The following is a 27,993-nucleotide window of genomic DNA, read 5'->3' as shown; positions in this document are numbered from 1 at the left end:
GGTGGGGGCCTCCCTGTAGCGCCCCGCTTCCTCTTCAGCCGAGCAGCTCTGGAAGCCCCCGACCCGAGGGGCTGTGCGGATCTCCGACGGCAGGGTGAGGTCACAGAGCCGGGAGCGTTCGGCGCGCGCCGCGTGTCCTGGAGACCGAGCGCCCCGCCAGCCGGAGCAGGAGAAGCGTAGCCAGGTGGCTGGAGCTAAGTCGTTCCCAGGACAGCGGGGTCTCCTGCCGGAGGTGGCCGGTGGCGAATATGGCGCTGGCCGCTAGGGGTGCCGTCCCCGCCTGCCTCCTCGTCCTCCTCGCTTCCTTGCCCAGCTGGAACACTCAGATTAGGCCCCAGGGAGAACCTGGCCCAGGTATCCTGCGCCGCGCTCCGTCAGGGTGGGGCTGGGCAGAGGCCACCCCTGCAAGGCCGAAACGAGGCTTTCTGTCACCTGGGGCAAAGACCCAATTTGTCACACACACACACACACACACACACACACACACACACACACACACAGAGAGACCCCCACTTGCCTCCACACACCTCAACACATTTGTTCATAAGGGGCAGAAAAAGGAGTTTGAAAGAGGCTGGATAAGAGAGAGACTCTCCAAATAGTGCAGTTCCCTCTGTGTGTGTGTGTGTGTGTGTATCTGGCTTTCATTCAACCTTAAGTGGATCATCTCAGAGATTAATAGATCATTTGAGGAATTCTAAGATGTATTATGCCTGTATGTAATAATAATAGTAATAATGATGATGATTATCAGGCACATACCAGAGAGTAAACACTATTGAACTGAGTGGGACTTACTTCTGGGTAAAAATGCTTAAGATTCCAGTATAAGATTGCAGAATCTGTGCACAATTCAGTGAGACTTCTCAGTAGCAAAGGATTGCAGTCTAAGGCTCAAAAGAATAAATACTCCACAAGTTAAATAATTGCTGGCTGCTGAACCATTGCAATTGAAGAATTTAAAGTGGATTGGCTACATTTTCCTTCCAAATTACAGGAAAGGATGAACACAAAGTGCTTTGTATGTCAGCATCACATTTCTTTCAGTGCAGGTATTTCATTTTTGGTATAAAGAGGACTCATTTTTTGTAGCTGATTGTATGAAGCAATGCCCTCTTTATGCATTCACATGGTGTAAACATGTATGTTGTCCTTTAGATCCAAGCACACACACAGAGAGAGAACACATAAGCAAGCAATGCTCCAAAGTGCTTCTGTTCCCCCAAAAGGGCAGGAGGTGGTGTTCTGATCCCTTCACCGCTTTTAATAGATCTCTGAGACACTGAGAGAAGCAAAAGAATAAACCAACAAAACTTCCCCCTTTCAACTATGCTTGGAGAGCAACCTTCTTCAGGATTTCTCTTTCGAAAAACAGTTCCAAAAGCAGACAGGGGGAAAGGGGAAGGGGTACATTTTCCAGGTTTTCCTGCTTCCTCTTGCAAATTAGCATTCCACCAATGCTCAGCAGTTCCTCCTGTACAGTGAATCCATGATAGAAAAGTTGATCTGAATTTAAGGGAGTCTGTTGTAGTCAACAGTTCCATGGTGCTCGGGAATATAGAACAGCCTTTTCAAATAAGTATCTGTGCAAGCCAGTTTGATGCAAACACTATAATTTATTCGTTTAAAATGTTTCTTGTTACCTGGTGCAGTCTTTGCCCAATGCCATAACTCAAAAATTAGATCTGTATTATAACTTATATGGGTCATCATGGTCCAAGGCCTTGCATATCCTGTTGAGGTTATTGTCACATTATTGATCAGCTTCTTTGGGGTTTTAGTCTCAAGGTTATTATTCTAATGGTCATTTTACACCAGCCTCCACAATTTGTGACTCACCAAGCTGAATGCAGTGCACCAGCCATGTATGATGGTGTTTGTCACAGGCTTGACATACCTATTTTTGTTGCATGCCCTGGACTGCAGAAGCAGAGCAGGGAGTAGTCAAGTACCCAGCCAGTCACAATATATTATTGCTGGTGTGCTGTGTTAAGCTGATTTGTAAGGAGAGGTTATAGTCTGAAGAGACTACTTCAGACATGGGAAGTAGAATACACTCAGAACTTGACTTTGGTTTCTGGTGTACAAGGTCCTTTATACCTTGTGCATTGTATTAGGGTTCTTCACATTGTAATTGTGATGACTGTATGATCAACATGGTGAATCGGGTATACGTAGGGAGCCTCAAACGGCATTTTTCTCTTGAGAAACAGACAGTATCATTCCAAGTTAAGCGGGCTATGCAGTGGTGTAGAGCACAGGGGAGTGAAACAACAGAGGTTATTACATTATCTGCTGGAGCAGCATTTGCCATTGTTCTAAAGCTTGCAGAGTTGGTCAGGCACATGATCCATGATATGAGATTAGAACCCAGGTCTCTCCAGCCAAAGGCTAATATGCTAACCACTACCCTACCCTTTGCTAGTTCCTCCTTTTTAGGAATGTCACTTGATCCTAAAATATTTGACTCTCTTTGAGGGCATGGCCTACGGGGAGCTGTCTTTATGAGCGACAGTTTATGCTCCATTAATTGTGCAAGAGGAGAGTAGGTTGGCATAACAGAATGTCCCCTATTAGCCATTCAGGACCACACAGGCTGGGCTGGGACTGGGTATAATAAACAGAACCAGAAAATTCTAGAATTAGAAGCAAACCCCAAGGACCACCTAGTCCAACCTTCTGCAATGCAGAAATCACAGCTAATGTATCCCTGACAGATGGCTATCCATCCTCTGTTTAAAAACCTAAAATGAAGAAGAGTCCACCCCATTCTAAGTTAGTCCTTTCCAGCTCTTACCATCAGAAAGTTCTTTCTGGTGTTTATTTGGAACCTCCTTTCTTGTAGTTTGAATTAGTTCTAATCCTACCCTCTGGAAACAAGCAGAAAACAAGCTTGCCCCTGCCCCATGTGACAGTCCTTCCGGTATTTGAAGATCACTATCATAGCCCCCTCTCAGTTTTCTCTTCTACAGGCTAAACATAGGCAACTCTCTCAACTGTTCCTCATAAGGCTTGGTTTCCAGATCCTTGATCATCTTGGTCACCCTCCTCTGCACATGTTCCACCTTGTCAAAATCCTTCTTAAAACTGTGTTGCCCAGAACTGGACACAGTACTCCAGGTGTGGTCTGACCAAAGCAGAACAGAGTGGTACTATTACTTCCTTTTCTCTGGATACTATACTTTTGTTGATGCAGTCTAGAGTTGTATTAGCTTTTTTGCTGCTGCATCACAATATGTTGACTCATATTAAGCTTCTGGTCTACTAAGACAACTAGACCCTTTTCATGTATACTGTACTACTGCCAAGTCAGGTGTTCCTCATCCTATATTTGTGCATCTTACCATTCTTACTTAAGTGTAGGACATTATATTTGTCCCTGTTGAAATTCATTTTGTTAGTTTTGACCCAGTTCTACAACCTGTTAAATTCATCTTGATTCCCGAGTTTATTTTCTGAAGTATTAGCTACCCCAACTAGATTGGTGTCACCTGCAGATTTGATGAGCCTCTCTTCAATTCCTTCATCCAGTGTTAAACAACACTGGACCCAGGACAGAATCCTGCAGCAGGATGACACCTCATTTGTCACTTTCCCCCCAGGATGACAAGGAACCATAGGTGAGCACTTTTTAGGTCCAGTCAGCCAGCTGCAAATCCACCTAACAGTAACACCATCTAGCTCACATTTTACCAGCTTCTCCTCCAGAATATCATGACGGACTTTGTTGAAAGCCTTGCCGAAATCAGTACCTTCGGCTAGTCCTAGAAGCTGCCTGTACCTCCTTAGTTCATCTTCAGTTTTGAGAACCATAGCTCTGGTCCACCACCCAAAAATACCAGAATACATGTCTTTTTAAAAAACGTTTTAATGTTTTAAAAGTATGTAGCTTTCATATTTTAATTTTCAATCAATTTCACACATTAAAAATAAATCCAGATTGTCTGTTGGTTTTATCTGTTAATTATTTTAGGAAATGAATTCAAAGGGTAGCATTCTAGAATATCTAGGCAATATGCAATGGCTGTAGATATTGGAAATTAAGTAAGAATTTACTAAACTACTGCTGTACCAGCATGTAATAGTAATGATAGGGTCTGCATATAAATAATAGTAGTTGGAAAAATATTAAGTGAGCTGGTATTTGACAGTGTTGTCGAAAACCATATAGCTATTGTAAAAATATAAATATTTCACTGCATAGGCTTGCTTGCTTCCTTCCACAGTGTTTTCCATCATAATTATGAGACTGACACTGAATGCAAAAAGAATATTTTTAACCGAGTTTTCATATGATGCAGCTGTACTCATTCTTAATCACTCATTAATGTCTCGTCAAAAGAGCACTGTACTTTTTGTTTGTTTCGTTTACCAAAGGTCAGCATACTTGGAAGCAATTGTCATGCACCATTACAGACCTTTTTACATATTTTTCTTGTATTGTTCTCAGTTATCATGTGCGTAAATGAGTCAATTGGTATGCAGATTGTCTGTCATTAAGACCATTTGAAAATCAGCTTTGTCATTGGTTTAGTGTTGGAACTTTGGATTCATGCATATACTTCTTGAATATGTTGTGGCATTCAGAATGGGTCTAATGATGGATGGTCGGTCATACTAGAATGAACAGTTCCATAGACCTTAGTCAAACTAAGTGAGCAGTGATATATTCCTCCTACACCTCCAGTGAGGATTTTGGGCTAGAAACAGATACAATTAGGCTTTAAAAAAAAAAAAAGTGAGTTGAAGTTAGTATTATAGAGGTGTCATTGCCATTTGGTGTATATGCTTATTTCTTTCAGCTCACTATTAGAAAACACAAAACATTGAAATTTGAGTTAGCATTGGTTCCAAGGGCAGACTCAAAGCTCTTTTATGCAGCAGTGGTATGTGCTAATTAACATATCAAACTGGCTTGTTTCTAATGTGGACTGAGAGCAATGGTGCCGCTTTGGTGTGACGGCCTCAGCATCACCATGGTTCAAGCCCTACAATCTGATGCCCTCCAGAAGGGTGTTACAGGAGCCACATGTTCCCACTGAAACAGAGAGCAACAACACACTCTAGTTTAAAGGTTCGCATATCAATCGGTTTGTTGAAGCATAGCAGTGCAGAACATTTAGAACTCGGGCAACTAGCAGGACAGCAATACCTGCAGAGCAGAAGAAAACATAAGAGAGCAAATGATACCTCTCCTGTGTAAAGCATGTGTGGCTCCTGAGAAGGCAAATAGCCAGTTCTCTCACCCTAGTAGCAAACAGTGAAGATGGGTCAGATCTTCTTAGTGGCAGAGGCATTCCAGACACTTAAAGTCATGTCTGGTTTTAATTCCTCAACTAGATGTCCCCAGTTTAATCTTGCTGTTTCGTGTTCTCTCTCTCTCTCTTCCCCTGGGCTTTCCATTTCCCTAGCCCTTCTCCCTGCATTCCAAGCTAGATCATTATAGGGGTGAAATCCTCCATTTGTTTCCACCTTCATGAGTTCAAGAAACCCCCATTGTGAAAAGATTCAAAGGTTAAGTTTGCAATTCTAATTGTCTTTCAGTGTGACTTCTTGACTTTCTCACTCAGTCTCGTCTTTGCTTGTTGCTCAGTTTTGTACTTACTACATTGACCTAATTAATTTAAAGTAGTGCCTCGCTGTCTCCTCTCAATACAATTCATACAGGAACTAAGACCCTCCTTGAGAATATGCCGTGTGTCTCTTGAAGGGTTTAAGCCAAAAAATAAACATTCTCCTGCTTTTCTAACTTACCTCTTGTTGGCATGTAGCCATAGAAACTTCCCATCCTTTTGTTCTTCTGAGTGGTGTTTGGCTTAGGTCAGGGACAGGCAACCCGTGACCCCTCCAGATATCATTGGATTACATTTCCCATCAGCCCTACCCAACATGGTCAGTGGCCAGAGATTATGGGAGTTGCAGTCCAGCAGCATCTGCTTCCAAACCTGAGACCTTAGAAGACTTGCCTCAGCCTCTGAATTTGGGCCTAGGATTATACCGTGCCAGTTCAATTTCAGCACTTTACAGTGGCATGGAAAAAGTAGTTCAGTTGTAGATTGAATGTGTGAAGCAGCTGATTTAGGATGTGTTCAGTATCTACACAAATTTGTTCAGTTTGCTTTCATCATTTTGAAATCCGGCCCAAAATAATTGATCCTATGCTCACTGACTTTGGTAGGTGTATCATGATAACTGATGAGAAGATGGGCAATTTCAAAAGAACTCTGGCATGTAGTCTTTATAACTGATGTCATTGTGAAATTGTTTATTATTATTTTTTTGCAGATGTGAACAGTTCAATAAATTCAAAAAATAATCTTAAAGAAATTATTAAATTACTTGGTAAGTAGCAGCTCTCTATCACGTGTTATATTCCCATGTGAATAACATATAAATAAGCATTACATATCAAAGCATAAAGATGTACAAAATGTTAATCTCTGTATTTCCGGTGAAACTTTAGCCCACCACTTATAGCTGAAAAGTAGGGCTCAAAACTTGGCATAAATGCAAAATAATCTGAAAATAGTTATCTGTGTATTAGAGTGTTTTTCACAGTATGCATTTATGTTGACTCCTTATTATTTGTCTTTGGGTTTGTTTGCTTGCATATGCCCCCCCCCCCCCCCCGTTTTCTAGGCATGCTTTTGGAGGGGGAATGGATGCGCTCACAAAGGACTACGAATTGCAATGGCTGTGTGGAAGCTCCAAGTTCAGAGGCAGTGTGCCACTGAATTACAGTGGCAGGGGAGCAACCATGGGGAAAGGCCATTGCCTTCTAGTGGTGCAGCAATAAAACTGATAACCACAATTGCAAAGCTAAGCAGGGTCCAGCATGGTTTCAAACTGGATGGGGAACCACATGTTCCCCAGGGGTTGGACTAGATGACCCTCGGGGTACCCCTCAACTCGAACTGTATGATTCACTCCCTACTTGTGGGCTTCCCATAGGAATATGAGTGGCTACCGTGCAAAACAGGAATGCTGGACAAGATAGAACTTTGGTCTGATCCAGCAAGGTTTTCCTTGTGTTCTTAGCCTCCTCCATATTTTCTCCTCTCTATTCCTCTTCCAGAAACCTAATTTTACAAAGCCCCTCCTGGACCACAATTGAGCATCACATTTTGTATGTATGTTCTGGTCCCTTTTGTGCATTCCTGGTGTCCACGCTTGCCATTTCTTTGCCAGGCCGTGTTTTAAGCTGTTTGTGCTGTGCACTGTGTGGCTAAGCCACATGTTACTGTAGGCACTTGGCAAATTGCCACACACATTTCTACTGTCCAGTTTAGCTTGCCTCATGGCTCCTCCCAATTATTTGTTTATTCGATTTATATGCTGCCCTTTATCAAAAGATCCCACGGCGCAGTGTACAACATTGAGAACGCATTTTAAGGAGCACAATAATTCAAATGACTGACTTGTTTTGCTTATAAATTACAAGAAATTGTGGGCAAGCTTCCATGCCAGCTGCGGATGCCTCTACAAAAGTCAGCCACTTGCAACAAAAGTCCGCAGCCGGATGGTAGAAGTCACGAGTGGATATTATAATGCCTAGACTGACTTCCACTTAAGCTTGGATCCTTGGCATATTTGCACAGAAGTGAGCTGCGTTGAGCTTAGTAGAACTGGAGTCTAAATAAATACATTTAGGACTGAGCTGCAACTATTAAATTCCATAAGAAAGAACCATGTCATGTGTGTGCACTGCACAGTGTATCGGCTTGCTGTCATTGAACAATTGTTGTTATTTCTGCTACCCTCTTTTAAATACCACAAAAGCTTGCCATTTGCTGTTAAAGCTGTTTCTCACGTAGCATAATTCAGTGACAGTCATTAATGGTACTTCTATAGTGCTTTTTTTTTTTTAAGTGTTCAGAGTACTTCACATACATTATCTGAAAGTTCCTTATAACAAGTGTGGGGAACCACATTCCTCACAAGGGCAAACTTCTGGGGACTGTTTGCCACTGGTGTGGAAAATGGAAACATGTGGGTGGAGAAATGGAAATTACCTTTACCTTTTGTCCAGGAGTCTATACGCCAGCCACACAAGAGTCAGAGGTTTCTGCAGTCACATATATCTCCATTCCTCATCCAGGCATTTCTTATAGTTCCAAGGACACATCCCTGCCAGGAAAAGGCACTCAAGGAAGGAATGCAATACAGCTGGTTAGGCACATGATCTGGGGATGAGTGTATCTCCTGGGAAGAATCCTGAAGGCCAGATAGGCAGGCCTGGAGGACCCAATATGACCCCTGGGCCTCATCTTCCCCTTTCATGCCTTGTAAGATAAGGTTGCTGCAAATTAAGTCAAGGGCAGGAAAGGCTCAAGGGACATAGCTTACCTACAGCCATCATGTGAGTTCATGGCTGATGAAAAAGATTTGAAAGATTGGAGATTTTCTGGCTCGCAGCTACTCACCGCACAACAATTTTAAAAGTTTGGGGTTTTGTTTTGTTTTTTGGTTAGGATATTGTCACATGTATATTCATGCAGATTATTTTATTTGCAGATCACCGAATCCAAGTTCTGCACCAAAAGAATTTGATGCATGAACATGAACCCTCAGAGAAACAGGACAGATCATTAACTGTACACTTGAATGTGGTCAAAGGCAGGTGGTCCCCTGTTGTTGGATTTTGTGTTTACTAACCTTCCTATGGAGAAGGCCAGCATTTAATCTCAGTAACACTCAAGCACTACTTTCACCGTTAATCTACAACACATTAACTTGGATACCTATCCCTTTTAATCTGGAGGAACAAGATTTATGAATCTCAGCAAATTTGCTCAGTGTCATAGTCCCAAGGGATGTTGTGTGAAAAGTGTGTGGTTGTGTAGTCTGCATGGCTGTTTTGTAGTGCAGAATATCCTGCTTTAAAATGTTAACATATCAACTATATTGTTTCAGGATCCTCTGTAAAAGTGAAGGCAACTCCTAGTAGTCTAACAACACAAGAAATCCCTTTTCCCAATAGCTATACAGTACTGATTGGTTACAAGCTGCACAAGATTTCCCCAAATATCCTTGTGGACACACCAGTGAGACCTAATAAAGTGAAGGGTGCAGGAACCGAAGAAGAAATAACTTTGCTTCCTGGCTTGAAACAGGACAAAAATGCTGGTAATAATGATGGCAAATCAGTAAGAGCAACTAATATCACTGTAAGATTCCTTTCCGCTGACAATTCAAGCAGAACTGAGATTGACATTTACAATTTAAAAGATTCAAGAGAAGTCCCTGAAATTCATGTTGTAGCCAGCAACATTATGAACCAAGGCATTAAAACTGATACAGTAGTATTAAAAGGCAATGGTTTGCAAGTGGTAGTAAACAGTTCAGTGGATAATAATGTGAAGCATATTCCTGAAAAAGGGAGAAGAACAGCCCTGATATTACCTGATCATGGAAAGACCACTGCAGATGGCAGTAAAAGAGACCATCCTTTCACAGGTAAAAGACAGTATTTTTCCTTTCAGTGAGATGTAGGGGTTCACCCTGAAACAAATTTTCATACTGTTGTGTCGGTATATTGTTGTTGCCATAGAATTTGCAGAACAATTATGTACCCTAATGAAATTAAGTGAAATGCAATTGGTCACGTGTGCTATACTTTTTTGTCACCTCTAATATGAGCAACATATGTCTCAGTTCTTGTGTCATTCTTTCTTTTTTAACAACAATCTTGTGATTTTAGGCTGAGAGGTTGAATTGACTGGTGCCATTTTGTCTATGCAGTAGATAGGAATGGCTCATGATATTCAACGTTACAAGTCCACAGTATTTCAATTCTCTAAAACCAGCATCTCACAGGACCGCACATGAAAAAGCTCTCACCATTATTAGAGAGAATAGTGACTAAGGGTGAGCTGCAAACCAATAAATCCCAAACTGAAATCTCACCTCAGCCATGAGCTCACTTGGTGATCCTAAATAGTGTGGTGATTAAAGGAATACTTGCCTACTTTACAGGGCTATTGTAAGGATTACAGAGATAATGTATGTGAAGATTTGAACACTTGAAATAGCTTTACATAAATTGTAAGATTGTTATTATATATGGCAGGTATGCAATACCATCCTGAGAATTCTGCAACCCTAATCAGCATTGCTTAGAAGTATATTCCATCCCTTGGAATGGGACTTGTGTTGTACTGGTAGTGTGGTTGTTACCGGGAACATAAAATGAATAGGAAGCCATCTGTGTAAAGGAACTACCACTTAGTTTACTGCTGTTGTTTTCGGAGTGGCTGGTGTGCTTATGATCTCCTAAACCATATCAGGAAAACTTTCACACAAATGGCTTTCTATGGTGTTTGGAGCCCATGTGGTTTGGCTTCAGTGGGGCTTACTCTCAAGTAAGTAAGTGTGTATAGAATTGCAGCCTGAAAGTCATAGCTAAATCAACACCTGATACAGGAAATTACACTTGTGTCTAATCAACACACCAGGGTCCATAACTCTTCTCATGCAGTTAATACCTGTGGAGGGCTCAGGAATATTTTGCATACACCTTGGGCCTGGATACCATGTAGACCCAGAAATAATTCCTGTGTATAATGTGACTTGAAATGTGTGCTTGCTACGCTTTTTATGATGTGTGAAGAGTCTAAGCAGGCAAGACTGAATCCTGTCCCAAAAGTTTCCCCTCTATTTTAAGAAACTTGCTATATGTGTATTTACAGCTTTCAAGCTAGTAAAAGCTGCCCACTTGGAAAAACCTGCAAGCCAGTCTCTGGTTTATGAAGATATTAACCGAAAAGGTTAGCAAATACGTATGTTTCTTCCTCCACCCAATTCAAGGTTGTTGTTTTTAATAAGAGTATGAAATCTGGCAGTGTGCGCACAGAATTCCAGATACGTTTTATAACTTCGCTGTTGAGGGGGCAGCTGTCTGTGTGAATCCTCTTGGTGCTAGTGGTGCTGGCTCCCACATTTAAGTCAGTGGCAAAACTTCCTTGACCAGGAGTTCCTTGCGCACATGAGAGTGCACCACAAAGTTTTTTGATCAGAGCTGCTTTTCCATGATTTACCTTACTATGTGAAAGAGATTTTCAAACATCACATATGTTCCCGCTCTGGGATTGTTTTGTGAACGGCAGGCTTATAAATGCCACAAATAATGGTTTCAAGTGTAAAAACAACAACTTGTTACCCAGTGCTGGAAATCTAGTTATACCTGCTGTTAACTTTGCAGATGCAAATGCTCCCTTGCCACTCCAGCCCCTATCTCACTATTAAGGAACTTTCCTCTTCTGTTTCCAGATAATGTAGTTTCAGCCTTGGTTACACCAGTACTTTGGGTGACTACATTATTACCGGTACTTCATCTCAAGGGTGGAGTATCTCTTATGTGCTAACACACCAGGAACTGAAAGTTTTAAATGTTGGATTTATTTTTGCAAGAAGGCATAATAGCTTGAATTAAAGGTCAAATTTGACAGGCTGTGGGTCCTCCTGCAAAGAATGCACTTGATAATCTGCATTATATTGTCCCATCTGGAAGGAATGTGACAGACAAATTTAACTGATAGATCAATTTTATGATGGTAGAATTGTCCTATTAAAACTATGACATCAAATAGATTTGAGCTTTCAGACAGCGATACTACTAAGGAACCAAAAAACTTATCAGTTTAAACTGTTTTAGCCTTTTAGCTCAAGTAGTATGTGAGGTGCAGAGCTATAATGAACATTGCTTATAGCTGCTTATAGTTTAAGCAAAACTGGAGGCATTTTTGTGCAACTCTCGAGACTCACTTCCCATGTTAGGATTTCTCTACACTCAAGTGTTCAAAGAGCAGCCTGAGACTGTTTGCAAGAGGGCTTTCAAACAGCCCCACCGTGTGCTTTCAAATCCCAACAATGATTGACAGGTGGGCAACCCCACCCACCTGCTAGATTTGTCCCTCCAGGGGTGGAGATATAAGGATGTGGCCTTTCACAAACATTATAGAAAAAGAATTGGAAATATTTGTGTGCCTGTGGTGCCCTTGAGTGAAAACTGTGTATAGAAGCAAGCACAGTATGTTCACACCTCTGCCAAAATATGTACAGGCAATCTTTGTTTTGGGTGGCTTGGGCTGCCCCCACACATGTCAGTGGAGGGCTCCACCCCCACCCCATTCTGTCCTTTTTTGTGACATTTTTGTGATGTTTTGGGGCTCCTTCTGGGTTCGGCGCCATGTGTGTTTGCGCAATCACAGTCATTTGGATGTGCTTTAAATGGGAGTTGCTTGTATAGTGAATGCATGATGGGATAGTAGAATTATTGTCTCCCATTCCACTCCACCGTTGAAAATCCATAGTAAATGCAAACGGGCTTCCACACACATAGTCACTACGGAAGGAGGAAGGGAAGGGGAAGGATTTCTAGGACTGGGACAATGTGTGGATACGCTAACACTCCACTTGCACACAGTGCTATTTTTCCAGAAAAAGAGGTGCCAGAACTCACCATGAACACCTCCCTTGTTCCCTTAAAATGACAATGGCGCCCACCTGGGAGATGTCGGAACTGAGTTTCGGGAAATTCTGCCTGGGGAAAAAAGCCCTGCTTGCATGGTAGTGGCACACAATTCCACTGTCCTGTGGTGCATTCAGTATTTATATAAATGACTAGGACCCTGCAGTCATGCAATCACTCATAGCCATGGTTCCATTTTCTCTCCAGTAAGGGAGCTAGTAGTAGAACTAACATTTTTCAGAACTAAAAATGGTATTGTGTGTTGAGCTGTCAGCAGCAAAATGCCTCTGACATTTCTCTGGAATTGATTCCACCTTCTCTGAGAGCTCCACACTGTCAAGCTGATCAAGTTTATATTTCATTATGCAGTGTGTATTTCAGCCTAGCAGTTAGTCAGTTGCCCAGGCCAAGTTACACTTCTCTTATCATTTCAAACCTTCAGACAACCCTGTGACACATAAGTACATGTAAGAGAAGTGGCAGTATTTCTTTGTGAGCTGGTAAACCTAATACATTTCTTTTGCTGAATGATTTTGCTCTTACAGAAAATTAATACACAGGAGCCACAGAATACCTTGGCTCATAGTTATTATTCTATGTAGCTTTCTTATCCAATGTCTTGCAGATAATCACTGCAGAGGTCATCCACAGGGCTGTTGTAGTCTAGTTACGGTTTGCAAACATATTATTCAAAAACTGTGCATTGCAACAATAGGGATAAGGATCACAATAAAATAAGTACCTATAATTGCAGGATATTTTGTGTTTTTGTTTTTGAAGTTTTGTCTTTTGTTTTTGAAGTGCCTGAATCTTTGGCATATCAGTTGTTGCTGTTAATTCAACCTCTACCACCACTGAAGAGCAAATTACAAGATTTTTGTTGGATAGTTTTGCATTAGATAGCTTTGCGTTATCAAAACCAGACAGGTTTTTTTGTAAATTGCAGCAACAAGTGCACTCAAAGATGAAGGTTCACAAAGCATAATGACAACAAAAACAGAAACTTCTGTAGAAGAACTAGAAAATATACTAACTGATCTGAAGATGGAAAGGGGTATGTATTTTTTGCCTTCCATTACTTTAAAAAAACTTCTTTCTAAAATTAAAGATTAGCAGAGCTTTGATAAAATTGTACTAATGTATTTCAAATTGGTTTCCCAAAGCATTCTTATCAGAATCTCATTATAGAAATAGAGCTGTGGACTCGTTGACATTATTGATTTCACTCTGAACAATTCTGGGGATATTGCTGTTATTAGCATTGCAGTCTTGGTCTGGTCAGAGAATTTTTTTTGGGGGGGGGGGACATGGTATCACACCTACAAAGCAAGAACTTGACTGATCAGATAAATCATTACTTTTAAAAACATTATTAATAATAATTGCATTTCTATGCAGTCGTACCTTGGTTCTCGAATGGAATCTGTTCTGGAAGTGCATTCGACTTCTGAAAACATTCAAAAACTAGGCGCAGCTTCCAATTGGCTGCAGGAGCTTCCTACACTCAACTGGAAGCTGCGGAAGCCATGTCAAACGTTCGGGTTCCAAAGAACATTCGCAAACCGGACCACTCACTTCCAGGTTTGCGGCGTTCGGAAGCCAAAATGTTCGAGTCGTAAGGCGTTGGACAACCAAGGTATGACTGTATTGCCCTTCATCTAATGATCACAGGGCCTGAGCTGTTTAAGGCTTTATAGGGCAAAACCAGCACTCTGAATTGGGCCCAGAAACTAATTGGCAGCCAGTATAGTCATGCCAGGATTGGCATTATATGCGCAACCCATCTTGCCCCGCTGAGCAACCTGGCTGCTGAATTCTGCACCAGCTCAAGCCTCCAAACCGTCTGCAGAGTCGGCCCCACGTGTGGCACGTTGCAGTCATCTAACGTAGAGATTAGATTAATCCAGAAAACTCAGAAATAAATACTGCTTTCTTGAACATAGCTCCTGACTTATCAGTCCTCTTCATGTGTTGCTTAAAAGTTAAGACAGTAAGCTTATGTAATGGGCTTTAGGCCTCAATTTCTAGTTTCCTTTGTACAGGCAGAGCAACCCTATGTTCCTGGCCACAGCTACTGCTGTATCCACAGCCCTTCCAAGAGGGACTGGCTAATGCAGATGATGTTGGGGCAATTTTCTCCACTTTCCCCATTATTGTTCTTTTATATTTTTCTTCCCATTGACTGCAGCAACACTTAACAGGTGCTGCTGCATATTTTTCCAGTCTGTTTGGGGAATAAGGAGGCTTTTGATCTTCTGGATCAATGGCCTCTCTCTCACACACACACCTGCCTCAAATGCCTTGTTCCTGACCCCTCTGTGTGCAGCCAGCCATTAGTGGATCAGCAGTAGCAGCAGAGCTTTCGGCCGTCACACCAGGAAGACCTCTGACCAGGGACAAGGAAGTCCATAGTATGCTATACACCAGGTGTGGGGAACCATTGGCCATACTTTCTGGGGCTGATGGCAGTTGTCACTCCACAACATCTGGATCACCACAGGCTCCCCTACTCTGCTGCAGACCCTCAGTTGCCTTCCCAGGAACCCCCTTATGCTGCAATCTTATACACACTTGGTAGGAACTAAGCCTCATTAAACTCAGTGGGATTTACTTCTAAGCAAACATGTTTATGATTGCACTGCTAATCTCTTCTGTCCCCACAACCGCATGATGAAGCATCGAAATTTGTCACTTGCCTAAACCAAGGTGAAGGAGATGATGATCAACTACGTCAGGGGGGAAAAATTAGTGATGGAAAATTATGTGTGATTGTGACTTGTCAAAGGCTAGAACTTGGCAAGTTAAGCTTCATGAACGAGCAGGAATTCAAATCTAGCTTTTCCTTCTTTAAAGCTGTTGTGTCAGGGATGAGGAACTACTGGCTGCCCAGATGTTGCAGGACTACAGCTCCCCTAATTCGTGGCCATTGGGCCAGGGAGACCGAATCCAGCAACAACTGGAGGGCCACCACATCCCTGCTTTAGAACCTCTGGTCGAACTGGCAACAGGTATAGTTATGGCATACTCATTTAAGATTGGTTCCAGTTGATTAGTGTGCAACTAATTATTTGCCTTCTCACCGAACCTTCCCAGTGTAGCAATGACAATTAATTCAATTGTTGATATTTTTTTGAAAACAGTGAAGCAAGAGACTCCATCCACTAATGAGAAATTGCAGTCTTCAGTAATGGAAGATATTCTTCAGGATTTACAGGAACATCTAGGTAACTCTTATTGTTTCACTGAATTGTACAGACTGCAGTACGTATTAATGAGGTAATCATAGCAATGGGGATGTACCATATTGCATACGGTATTAAGGGCTATTGGTATGTGGGAGGAAATAAAATCAGCAAGGCCGGTAGGCCTACTACTACTGTTGAAACGAGGATGCTGTAGTCATCATTGGTTTATTCCCTGTCTAGATACCAAAAATTCTGAAGAGGTGGAGTAATGCTAAATTCTAAAATTGCTCACTTGTTAAAAATAGGCAGTGGGGAGTTTCATAATTGTGGAGTCAGATATTCCCCTAAATATGATTGAGTTCAGATTTATTCCTGAATGTAATTTAGTTAAAAAATTGTCAAATAGAAATATGCTTTGCCTTCTTAGATTCTGTATTAACTGTGTATAATCATTTTTACTTAATGGGAAATGAGTATGTAGGGACAGAGGTTTTTGTTTTGCATGTCTCTGTGTTTTACTGAAAGCAAATATCTGAACTCAAGAATTGTATGTATGTATGTATGTATGTATGTATGTATTACTAGCCTTTATAAACAGGTTTTCACCACAGTTGTGGTTCCAAAGTGTTGCACAACATAATAATAAAGTAGTACAAACATTTAAAAGTCAAAAACCAAGTGAAAAAATCATAAACTTAGAACAACAATACAACATCAATTCTTTATTGTTGTTCAAAGACCCATAGAATAACAATACTGTAAGGACAACAAAGCTAAGATCCAATAGATTTGATCAGGTTCTCCAAAAAGCCTGGGATAAATGTTTCAATTAATCAACGGAGGCCCATCAATGATGTTGCCATCTGTGCTTCAAGGGGGCTGGGAGAGTTCAAGGATTGGGGTGCTACATACTGAGAAGGCTTACTAGTTGAGACCAATTAGCCAACACCCCAGTTTGGGGTCCTTTGCAGTTATTAAAGCTTAAAATGCTCATATTAGCAAATGGCTGATTGTTAAATTAATTGGTTATTTAACATAAACAGAAAAGAGGCACATGGCTGTGTCCCTTATGCTTGCCATGCCATATGTCACAGCAGTTTTCTAGTGCAATTATTGTAAGTTACCATTTCATCTTTTGTGAAAAACTGAAGTTCGTAGGCCTTCCACCAGTGACAGCGATGAACCAATGCTGATGGACAATATTTATTCATCAAACGAACTTGAAGACCCAGGTAAATCTTGGTTTGGAGTGCATCAGAATTACTATGGGGTTGCGGCGCTCATCTCGCTTTCAGGCCAAGGGAGCCGGTGTTTGTCCACAGATAGCTTTCCGGGTCATGTGGCCAGCATGACTAAACTGCTTCTGGTGCGATGGAAACCAGAGCGCACGGAAACACCGTTTACCTTTCTGCCACAGCAGTACCTATTTATCTACTTGCACTGGTATGCTTTCGAACTGCTAGGTTGGCAGGAGCTGGAACAGAGCAACGGGAGCTCACTCCATTGCGGGGATTCGAACCGCCAACTTTCCGATCAGCAAGCCCAAGAGGCTCCGTGGTTTAGCCCACAACGCCACTTGCGTTGTGTTAATTAATAACATTTTAAGTGCAGAACATTGCTCCCACGTTTATTCTATAAAAGGAAAGAGAACCATGTTCTAAAGTACATAAGTTTTTAAAATCGCATCGTTTGCCTTGGAATACATGCTTATTTCTTGTATAAATAGCCTGTGCAGGATCCCAATCTGAATTTGGACCTTAGTTTAGGGATTAAGGGATTTTAATCCTCCTCCCTCCATTTGCAGCCCTGATTTGTATTAGGAACCTTGCTATATGCGCCCAAAGGTGCTGCCATCCTCCCAATCCATATTGGAATCCCAGCTGGGGCAAAGGTATAAAAACTCGACCTCATTCCAATACCAGGGTCCTGATCTAGAACTGGGGACCACATGTTGGTTATTTGTACAATAAACATCCTGCATGTAGAGGCAAAGTATCACAAGTAGTTTGGCCTTAAGAATGTCTTTTGGCGGGCATATTTCTACTGAGTGACTCCAGGTGGGGATTGCACACTCCTATGTGTGTTAAACAGTACATCAGATCAGGTTAGTGGAGGCAGAATGAACATTGGATACAGGGGTGTGTATCAGTCCTCAAGTTGCCATTGCTTTTTCGGCACAACTAAGGGCCCAATCCAAACTCCCAGCTGACTCCGCCAGCACTCTGCAGAGTCAGGAACATCCCTGCTCAATCCAATCCTAGACAACCTGGCATAAGGGGGCTGGATTGCCCTGTAAATAGAATTTTGCATTCGCTGGGCATCATTGGTTACACTTATGTTTAAATATTTCAAACCCTATGCCAGAAGCTCAGGGTTGGTTTTATATATATATATATATATGCCTAGAATTTTCCCAAGGAGGCTTTGCTGGTCTGCACAGAGTAAAAATCCTTATTGAATTAGCAGAGAAAGGGGAAAAGAGACCAAGCACCAAAAGTGTATTCTTTCTAATTGTCAGATAGCATCTCAATTTCGGTATTCAGTGGTTGTGAACCAATGATTTACATAGGCAGCAGTATACACAAACCATGTTGCCAGGTTAGGGTATCTGAAGAAGTGTGCATGCACACGAAAGCTTATACCAAGAACAAACTTAGTTGGTCTCTAAGGTGCTACTGGACAAATTTTTTTATATATTTCATGTTGCCAGATGACTGCCTGTACTGTCCGTTTTGAGCCTGGGAAAGCTTCAGTGCCCCACATTCCAGAAAGGTGGCAATTGCTATCAAAGCTGAGGACGTTTGGAAGGGCCCAAGTGTCAAATAATAAAAGAAAAATTACATGTTCAGTGCTGCTGTTGCCCTTCTGCTGGACAGCTTCAATCAAAGAGGGGTGTGTCCCTTTGCCAGGAAGGCAGGCCACTTGGAAGACTCCTCCTTGTCTAAGGTTAAGCAGATGAGCACATTTGTAGATGCCTCTGGTCACTGTGACGTCAAAGGCATCGAGGGCACACTACAACTTGGCAAGGCTACTTGAAATCATCTTTCTAGCTGGGGGGAAACGAATTCCATTTTCCCAGCAGTAAAATGTTTACGTTGAGTGCTGGGAAGATGTGGCATCTCCCCAAAAGGGATACCGTACTTTTTCCTGTATAAGATGAGAGTTCCCCGTCTTATGCACGGGGGCATGTTATACATGGAAAAATACAGTACTTTCTTCAAAGGGAAACTGGAACTTGTACAACAAATGAACAATAGATGTACATTATTCATATAGAAGGGCTTTTTTTGGCTTTTTCCTCCCTGCACAAAATCTGATGGAAAAAAAGAATCACAAAAGTTTTCTGGATGCATTTCCAGAATGTATCCAAAGCCAACGGGCAGCCTGTCTTTCAGACTTACACTACTGAGTAATAGCTGCTTGCAACACTTTTGCAAGCTATATATGCTATAAGCTACTGTGGCAATCATATTTGCCATAGATGTTCCACCTAACAAAAATAATGCATTTTCACAATACATCTGACTGCTTGGAAAACATACCTTTTTGAGATATGTAGCCTATATACAAAACAAGGGCCTGCAAGACAGAGCTGTTCCACCAGGCCTTTGGTCAGGGCGCAGCATCTGGCAATCTACACAGAATTTTGCTTGATGGTTGCCATTAATTTGATTTTAATTTGATTTAGTTAATTTTATAATGAATGTTTTTAGAATGTTGGACTATTTTGATTGTTGTTAGCCGCCCTGAGCCCAGCTTCGGCTGGGGAGGGCGGGATATAAATAAAATTTATTATTATTTATTATAAAACAAAAACAGCAAATGTGCATTCATTTAACAAAGAACCAGTTGTGCAGACAGGCCCCTAATATTATATTTCTTTTTGTACCAGTACTGCTATAATAGCATTGGGATCCACATTTGTTTTGTGGCATGGTCACTGAATAAATCTAATTGTTTCTTGCTACAGAAGAAGCAGGTTACAGTGAAGAGAACCACAACATGATGACAGCGCCTGTCCCAGAAGACGCGGATTTTCTGCCGTTCACAGACGAACCACCACTCGAAGCAATCTCTGTCCCAAGTAAAGTCGTTAAACAGTTATCCACGCAATCTTACATTATTATCGGCAGTAATGGCCACCCCATTGCTCTCCTGGCACAGCTATTCCCGCATGCTTGGAGCAATCTAGTTTTGCCCATGCAAGCCAGATCAGTGAAAATCGAGCTGTAGTGCATTTAGAATGTCATGAGCCAAGGTTGGAACATGGGATTATAGGTAAAGGGACCCCTGAGCATTTGGTCCAGTCATGGCCGACTCATCTCGCTTTACTGGCCGAGGGAGCCGGTGTACAGCTTCCGGGTCATGTGGCCAGCATGACTAAGCCGCTTCTGGCGAACCAGAGCAGCGCACGGAAATACCGTTTACCTTCCCGCTGGAGCGGTACCTATTTACTTGCACTTTGACGTGCTTTCGAACTGCTAGGTTGGCAGGAGCAGGGACCGAGCAACGGGAGCTCACCCTGTGGCAGGGATTCGAACCGCCGACCTTCTGATCGGCAAGTCCTAGGCTCTGTGGTTTAACCCACAGCACCACCCATGTCCCGGAACATGGGATCACAATCACACAAATGAAGTGTAGGAGAGGAAGATCCAGCCAGTTTGACATTGACTGTAAGAGGTCAGCAGTAGCAAGGGAGACGGAACAGGAATAAACCACCAAATCTTCCCTTTCCCCCAACCCAACACACCCTAGCAAGCATCAGCTACAAGCAAGACAACTGGCCATCTTTCTGCACTAGACAGTGAATATTCATGGCCAGAGAGCGTGTGTGCAGATAAGTAGTCTGAGGCTGTTCCCATGATTCTCTGGACTGGAGAAACCTATGCAATATATCAGCTATCATCCCACCCAGAGCTACAGGAAAGTCCATCTACCTTTGCTCCATGATTCTTTAGTTTAAGTTTGTTTGTTTTTTTGCCAACTCTTGCAGCTCAGTGCAGCTCATAATGTAAAAAACAAGGTATAAATAAAATTTGCAAAGCAAAACAATAAAGCCAGCTATAGAATAGATCAGAAAGAAAATAATTACTGCTCCATAGCCGCACGTTTCATTTTAAAGTTCTTAGAATTTTTAGACATTTTCACTTTATTACCTACAAGTCAACAGCGAGCAGAAACACAGTGTTTTGTTGCTATTCACCTTTTGCTGTTTTTTACAGATTTGGTTACTGAAGTGACAAATGAACATATGAATAATGCCCAAAGATATGAATTCTTTGAGAAATATGAAGGTAAATATGAACTACTTAAATGGAAGTAAAACAACCCATTAAGATTTTAGGTAAGGTAGGATTAACAGCTTGCTCTTCCCTGCTCATCTTCCTGTAATGTGCTGTAGTTTTGTGAAAGCGAGCATTACCTAATACATCAGGGGTATAATTTCAGCTCTGTTGTCCTGTGTTTATTGACTTAGCAAACTACTGCTATCCCCATTCTATTTTTAAACACTTGATTTATGCCTTTCAGTTGGGTTTATTCGGCTAAAACACATTTTGTGTGTATTCAGCTGAAAGAGAGCAAACATTTTTCTCTTCCTGTGTCAAATTGTTTGCCTAGACCTCAATTAGAAAATTAACAGGGCAGATTTTTGTTGTTGGGTTCCTTAAGCCACAGTTTAAACCTGTAATAAAGTAAGACACATAAATCAGAGCTGTGGAAAACAACAAAAAGGTACTGCTTCATTTGTTTACTTCATTTAATTCTGTAAACCAGCTGCAAAGCTGCAGTTTCAAAATTCATCACACAAGGCAAAAACAAATGATGTGAACATTTATAATGGAGCACTGAAACTCAGTCCTTAGAATCACTTGTCAGCAGAACTTGATGCAGTAGACAAAGGAACAGTTACATCGAATAATGTATTGCTGTACGAAAGGCTAATGAAAAACTCCAAACAAGCCACCTTGTCCACACCCTCGTTAAGCCCAAAGTATGCGGATTAAGATGACTTAGTCACAGCAGAAACATTTCATCTTTGTAGTCAGCCCCTAGTGAAAATAGAGATTTTTAATGGCATTAGTGTTTTTTATCATGAGGTAAAAGCTACAAACCCCAGTGTAAATGCTGGATTTTGGATGCCAGAGCAATGCGGCTGCACCATTCAAAGGCTTAAGGACTGCCAGGTTTAGGGGCACTGCTCCTGTGTGCCAGATTTAGTGGAATATATGCCCAGCTTTTGTGTGTGCTGATTTCTCTGGGCTTCTGTAGCTTGGGTCTGAAGCCAAGGAAGTACTGGCAGGGTCTCCAAATCCAAGATCAAGCTCGAGTCCCTTGGCTCTGCGGCAGTCAGGCCTGGAAGTATGGTGGAGTCAGCACACACAGCCCTTAGGGAACAGAGACATATCTCCTAACTGCCTCAGTCCTAAATACTAAACAGGATCCCAATTGGTTTCTGGAAGGGGAAACGTCACTTTTATACCCCAGACAGATGGGATAAAACTGAACACGGTGAAATTGGATTGTGGAAAATAAATTTCATTCCCCGCTCTCCATTCTGCTTGCATCTTTAAAAAAAAAAAATAGGAGAGAGTGACAAAAGGACAAATAGATAACGAGATTGTAAACCAGCAATCTTGCATCACCTAGTGGCTTTGCTGAAGAAAAAATAAATCTGGTAGCACGGAAGCATTGCGGAGTTGCTTTTGTGGAAGTGGCAAAGAGGTGATGGAGCATATAGCCCTAGCATACAACTCAAAGGGTTTTAACCTACATCTAGCTCTCATTCATATTTGCACCATAATGGAAAGTATTTAAAAAGGTAGGAATGGGAAAGTGGATTGTGGAATGGGAAGCTAGATTGTGAGACGGTAATTTGCTCTGCCACCAGTGCCATTGCAGCTGGTATAGGCATCAGCCTTATAAGCAGTGCTGTCAAAAAGTTTTTACTTCATACAGGCTGCAGATAGGGCAGCTTTGGATATTTCGAGCAAGCAGTGCCAGCCACCTGCACTGTCTTTTCTATAGTAGTCAACAGCAGTGCTTGTTTGCATTGTCTGAAAAAATAATAATGAAGCTTTTGCACAGGAAAGGCATGCAGCCTGCTTTTGCACCTGCAACCTGTGCGACTTTGCTGTGCAACATGACCTTTGAACATTACAAAGGCACTATCAGCTGTCAAAGGGATTGGAACTCTGCTGGGTTTAAGTTCAACACCTCTTAAACAGCTTGCACAGCATAGAGTTAAAAAGATTGTAAGGGAATTTGAAACCACAGTGTGGAGTGCCACCAAAATCAGGAGATGTCAAATTTAGGAGTAGGTCAATTGCCTGTTCTGGATGGTGTTGCCCTTACTCTGAAGAGCAGGCTGGTACTCCTTGATCCATCTAGTGGTTCAAGTGACCTCTGCAGCCAAGGGTGCCTTCTACCAGCTTTAGCTGAAATGCCAGCTATGAACATTCCTGGATCAGGAGAACCTGGTCCAAGCTTTGGTAACCTCAAGACCTGATTACTGTAACACACTTCGTGGTGGGCTGCCCTGATATCTGGTCCAGAAACTGTCACTAGTGCTGAATGCAGTGGCCAGGCTGCTCACAGGAGCAGGTCACTGGTACATGCTACTACTTTGCTGAGAGAGCTGCCCTGGTTGCCAATTTACTACTGGGTCAGTTCCAAGGTGCTTGTGTTTACCAGGAATTGAATCTTTAGTCTGGTAGGCTGTACCCTGTTGTCCTTTTCAGACTTTGGAATTTTTTCACCAACCAGTTTGTAGCGACATGTTCCTGATGTTTCTACCAGTGTTGTTACTATATTGTTTTTAGGTTGTTCGCTGCTTTAAGTGCCACTTCTAAATATTTAAATAAAACAGAGAAGAAAAATAAATTTAAACACAGATTCAAAACTTTTTATTTTATTTATTTAATTACCCTTCAACTTTTTCCTCACTTGTGTGAGAATGCAAATACCTATTTCCACAGAGCAAATCCACCATCTGTGCACAGCTTATCGCCTCTATACAGGTTCTGAAACTCCATGGTGCCATTGACCCTGTTTGTGACTGTCTAGCAATCATGCGTTTGTGATTTGGTTGCCGATTCTCCCACATAATGGAAAAGAAAAAAGCAAGTGGGATTTGGGTGCACATTAGCTTAAACTTACGTGCACTTACCACAGCATTTACCGTAACTTAGAATGACTTTTTTATTATTACAGCTATGCTATAGCGTACAGCTTTATCAGATTAGTTTTCAGCAACAAGGTTTTGACAACAGCGTTCCTAAGAACTGCAGTAGTGTTGAGTATGAAACATTGTTAAATTGTGAATAATATATGATATGATTCTGTGTTCGTCCCTTTAGGTATTCAGGGCAGGAAAAAAGCAAAAGCAGCAGACCTTAAAGACCTGCTAAAGCACATCATCATAGCCTGTGTAGCTGTCACTGGTTTGATCTTGACTGTAATAGTTGTTGTGCACATATACACTTCATTATTTGTGAAGAAGGAGCAGTAAGTCACTGTTTCATTCTCTCCTCCCTCTCATCACTGTATCATTCAAATTGCTTCCTAACAACTTGCACCCAGTCCTTGACATTTGCGCCTACTTTAGAATGCTGATATAACGCAATGGGCGTAATTGACGCAGTAGTAGATGCAGGCCAATCAAATCCAATTTTTGCTGGCATAGCCATCTAAGAATCATAATATCCAAGTTGAATAACAACAGGATTTATGATTCTGAAACCAGCATTAATTCATAATGGCAAAAGGCAAGATTTGCATTTCAGTTCTAAACACAAATACTGCTGTATCTTATTGCAGAACAAGTCACTATAGCACACACTGCTGTGACTGTAGTGGTGCTCAATACGGTAGCACCCCCATCCTCGTGTGTTCTGCTTCATGTGCAGCTTTGGAAAATCAATAGTCTGCAGATTCTGGCCCATTTTCCACTGTCCTTTTCTTCCAGATGAAAGGCAAAAATGCTCCCTAGATTTAACAATGATTTACTTTGCTTATCGTTATTACATAACTGTGATAACCACATCCTTCTCCACACTCCCCGTTCTCCTCAGCACAGGATGTTTCATGATAGTTTGGATCTGCGGTGGGTTGAAATCCTCAGTCATGAAGATTACTCCGTGGATTGGGCAACTATCTCGGCCTAACCTCCTTCACAGAGATTTTAGCTCAGCACAGTTTAGGATTTATCTATATAAAGCTGATCTAATCCTCTGTAAGAAGGCCATACATTTAACACAACTTCAAGTTGTGCATACCCTTCTGCTAGCTAGGGAGGGCCAATGCAACCAAACTTATTTTCTTTTTCTTTGAGGTAGGAAGCAAGTTGGGGAATTGACAGCTCTCAGAATAAGCAGCCAATGTGTTTTCCTGAAGCAGCAGCAACGGGCAAGGGAGTGACTTGGCTGCTGTATCACTGTTTGATGTTATGGCTTCCTTTCATAAAAAGATTTGTATCTATTAAAACAATTTCATCATTCTCTTAGGGAACCTGATAAAACAAATTCTGACAAAAAAGGCGGACCTGACAAAAATGAAGTCACATCGGCCGAGAAAACCAGAAGCCAACAACCACATTACAATGTTGGCATTGAGGGAGCACAAAACAAACAACCATATTACAATGCTGGCGTTGGGGGGACACAAAACCAACAACTGGAATATGCTGTTAACATTGTGGAAACAGGAAGCCAGCAGCTAGAAGACAGCGCTGTTGGAACTGACAATCAAAACAACAACAACTTAAGTTCACCACCAGAAATGTTTTCATCAACAGATTGTGATTACATCAAAAAGCCTTTAGATCTCCATCCTGTCAAAGCTATGTTGTCCCCTAGCTCCCCACCAGAAGACACTGGCTTGCTTCTCCCGGTTGAATCTTCAAGGCACAGTGCCCATAATAGTTTGCCTTCATACAACAGCAGCACATGTAAGAACCTCAAAGTACAACCTAGAACTTTCAGAACCAATCATAGCTCTTATAAACGTCCAGGAAATTATGGTAAATCCAAAGATCATGACTATAAAAGACTTCAAGCCAAAGATACTGCTTGTTACAAAACCAAACCAATCTACCAAAGACCATCTAGGCATAGACCCAAATCCACAGAACCCGGAAGAGGACACAAAAAGGTTTCAGCTAAGCAACATAGCTACAGCAGCTCAAGTTGGGTTGAAGATCCTTCATCAAATGTTTCTGCTGCTTTAGACACTACCAAAAACTCCAAGGAGTCAAGACTGTCCCAAGATGATGACTCAGACTGTGCATGTTTTCAGCATATCAAAGGTTCTTCTAGTACAGACTCATATTCGAATTAGAGCAGCACAGAGAGGAGGGACTTACTGTTCAGTATGACTGCTGTCCGGAAGTGTGCAGTCCTATATTTTTACCATGGTTAATCATGATGGAACACTATAGTATCCTGGAGAACACATGTTGCAATCATGCTATTGAATAATAAAAAGTAGGTTTGGTGTTGGGTTACAGGAGTTGCTAATCTGGCTTCTTGGATTTGTCCAATTAAATTATTTTCTGCTTGAAGTGTAATATGTGCTCACATTCTTTAACAGGCACTAATTCACATTTGGGGGTGGGGATAGAAAAAAATAGAGCCCTGCGCTCTGCAAGAACATGCAGTTCTTTGCAAAATGAGTGTCAACGAGAAACTGCAACAGCATTAAGTATTTGGGGTCTTAAGATTCACTGGCACTATTAATGTTGAAACGAAGGAGAAATGTATTGCACACCCGAATACTAAGGGACCAGGAAGCTATTGCAGAGGGTTTAGCTTTTAGCTTTTTCCATTTTCTAAAAAATCCTTACTAGGAAACAACAACAAAAAACCCACACCCCAAGCACCTGGTAAGGGACATTATTTTACCACAGAATCAGAAATAGTACAATATACTCTTGGCTCCACAACCTATGCAACTGAAGTAATAACTTACAGAGCTTTCAGAAACAACTCTGTGACACTGGAGCCAACAATCTCCATCTCTGAGGCACAGTGCAAGTGTGTTTTAGTCCAGAGGGTGCTGTCCATCCCCACCTCGGAGCCTGGCAGGATGAAGGGGAAAAGGAAATATCTGTAGTAAGCTGGTCTCAGTTGTTTCATAATGTACACTTGACATTCTGCATGGGTATCGAGACAAGCTAAAGAAAAAGCGGCCCTATAATTCAGTAATAGTTTTATTAAATCAGGCACTTTGTCAGTTAGAAGAAACAGAAAAAAGTTTGAAAGATAATTGTGTTTATTTTCTAAGCTTTTACCTGTGAATATAACAAATGGATAATTGAGTGATGATATATAGTGACTTTTTTTTTTTACAAAAATGTTTCCCCCTAACATCTGGACAGCAATATATAAATATTTACAATGGAAAAATAGGCAAGGAAAGAGAAATAAGTAGTCTTCATTATCCAAATTAATTTCTAATACATCAGATCTGAACACAAAATACTTCATTCACATCTATTCAATATTTACATGTTTCATTACTGGAGATCACTGAGGTTTTAACTTCATTTCTACTATTTGTTGTGTTGGACTTCTGTTATGTTTCTAATATTTGTTTCTGTAAAGCAGTTAAAAAATTTCTGGAAAAATAAATCAGTTTTGAAAATGTTGAAAACATTAATGTGTGTAATTTTAAGTGACTAATTTTTCCCCCACACAGTCAATACACCACAACACTGAAAAAGAAATAAGATAGACTTCTGGCCAGATTCTTAAACTGGCAGGTTTTAAAATAAAAGTGGTTTCTAAACTGAAATGGAAGATTACAGCCCTGCTTAGTGTAAAAGGAAACAAGTGTGTGTTTGCATGTGGATAAAATGTCCTGACGTCAAATATCAATGATGGTGGAATGTGCTTTAAAAGCCACAAACAAAATATAGTTGGTTGATTAATGGACTACCAAAGCAAAATTGCAACAGTTTAAACCCATTTAGTAATCTCAACCATTAGATATAAAAAATAAGCCATGTTGCTTTCTGCACAAGTGTTGCACAATCACATGACTGAAAACAGGTTGCTTGCGATAATGACAAACACCTATTGCATGCCATTTGGTTTTAGTATGCCAAGTTGACTGCCACAACCAACAACGGGTTACACATCCGTGATCCTGGTTTACATTCATTGCAGGGAGATTTATATATGTGAATTACGCCGCCCTCTAGTACCCAAAGAAACCCTAAGCCTGGGCTCCCTAGCTTTATAATGTTCATTGAAATCCAATCTAAAGCTAAGAAATCGAAGACTTTCATCAGAACTGGTGGTCAGTAATACCAAGAACTGCTGCACAATGCCCTGAAAGAAA

At 41.4% G+C, this 27,993-nt stretch overlaps 2 protein-coding genes across 5 annotated transcripts in view; one reads left to right on the top strand and one right to left on the bottom strand.

Moving 5' to 3' along the window:
- Window positions 1–5: 5 nt before the first annotated feature.
- On the top strand, window positions 6–27,303 carry LOC114596462 (uncharacterized). 2 transcript variants are annotated; one of them, XM_077927668.1, is made up of 12 exons: window positions 6–354; window positions 6,286–6,342; window positions 8,515–8,616; window positions 8,914–9,456; window positions 10,689–10,766; window positions 13,416–13,523; window positions 15,610–15,693; window positions 16,806–16,886; window positions 19,625–19,738; window positions 20,877–20,948; window positions 24,012–24,159; window positions 25,158–27,303. In XM_077927668.1, exons 1-12 carry the CDS (start codon window positions 249–251, stop codon window positions 25,987–25,989), a joined length of 2,325 nt encoding a protein of 774 aa, XP_077783794.1. In that variant the 5' UTR covers window positions 6–248; the 3' UTR covers window positions 25,990–27,303. The 2 variants fall into 2 exon arrangements, with proteins under 2 accessions (XP_077783794.1, XP_077783793.1); XM_077927667.1 differs by having other exon boundaries at window positions 9–354; window positions 8,515–8,620; window positions 9,383–9,456.
- The window catches only part of TUBGCP3 (tubulin gamma complex component 3), a 57,302-nt gene continuing 56,213 nt past the window's right edge, over window positions 26,905–27,993 (bottom strand). For all 3 annotated transcript variants that reach the window (XM_077927666.1, XM_028728113.2, XM_028728114.2), the window contains one exon: window positions 26,905–27,983. In XM_077927666.1, coding sequence (XP_077783792.1) covers window positions 27,825–27,983 — 159 coding nt within the window. In that variant the 3' untranslated portion in view covers window positions 26,905–27,824. The remainder of the gene's footprint in view (window positions 27,984–27,993) is intronic.

Source organism: Podarcis muralis, chromosome 4 (assembly GCF_964188315.1).
Source record: "Podarcis muralis chromosome 4, rPodMur119.hap1.1, whole genome shotgun sequence".
In the NCBI taxonomy this organism is placed as follows: domain Eukaryota; kingdom Metazoa; phylum Chordata; class Lepidosauria; order Squamata; family Lacertidae; genus Podarcis; species Podarcis muralis.
Note: the sequence above shows the minus strand (reverse complement) of the source record. Positions and strands in the feature narration are given on the sequence as shown.

Coding starts and splice junctions, on each gene's coding strand:
- LOC114596462 (XM_077927668.1), top strand. CDS start 249: ATGGCGCTGGCCGCTAGGGGTGCCGTCCCCGCCTGCCTCCTCGTCCTC. Junction 6,343..8,514: donor AGAAATTATTAAATTACTTG/GTAAGTAGCAGC, acceptor TTTTATTTGCAG/ATCACCGAATCCAAGTTCTG. Junction 24,160..25,157: donor TTATTTGTGAAGAAGGAGCA/GTAAGTCACTGT, acceptor TCATTCTCTTAG/GGAACCTGATAAAACAAATT.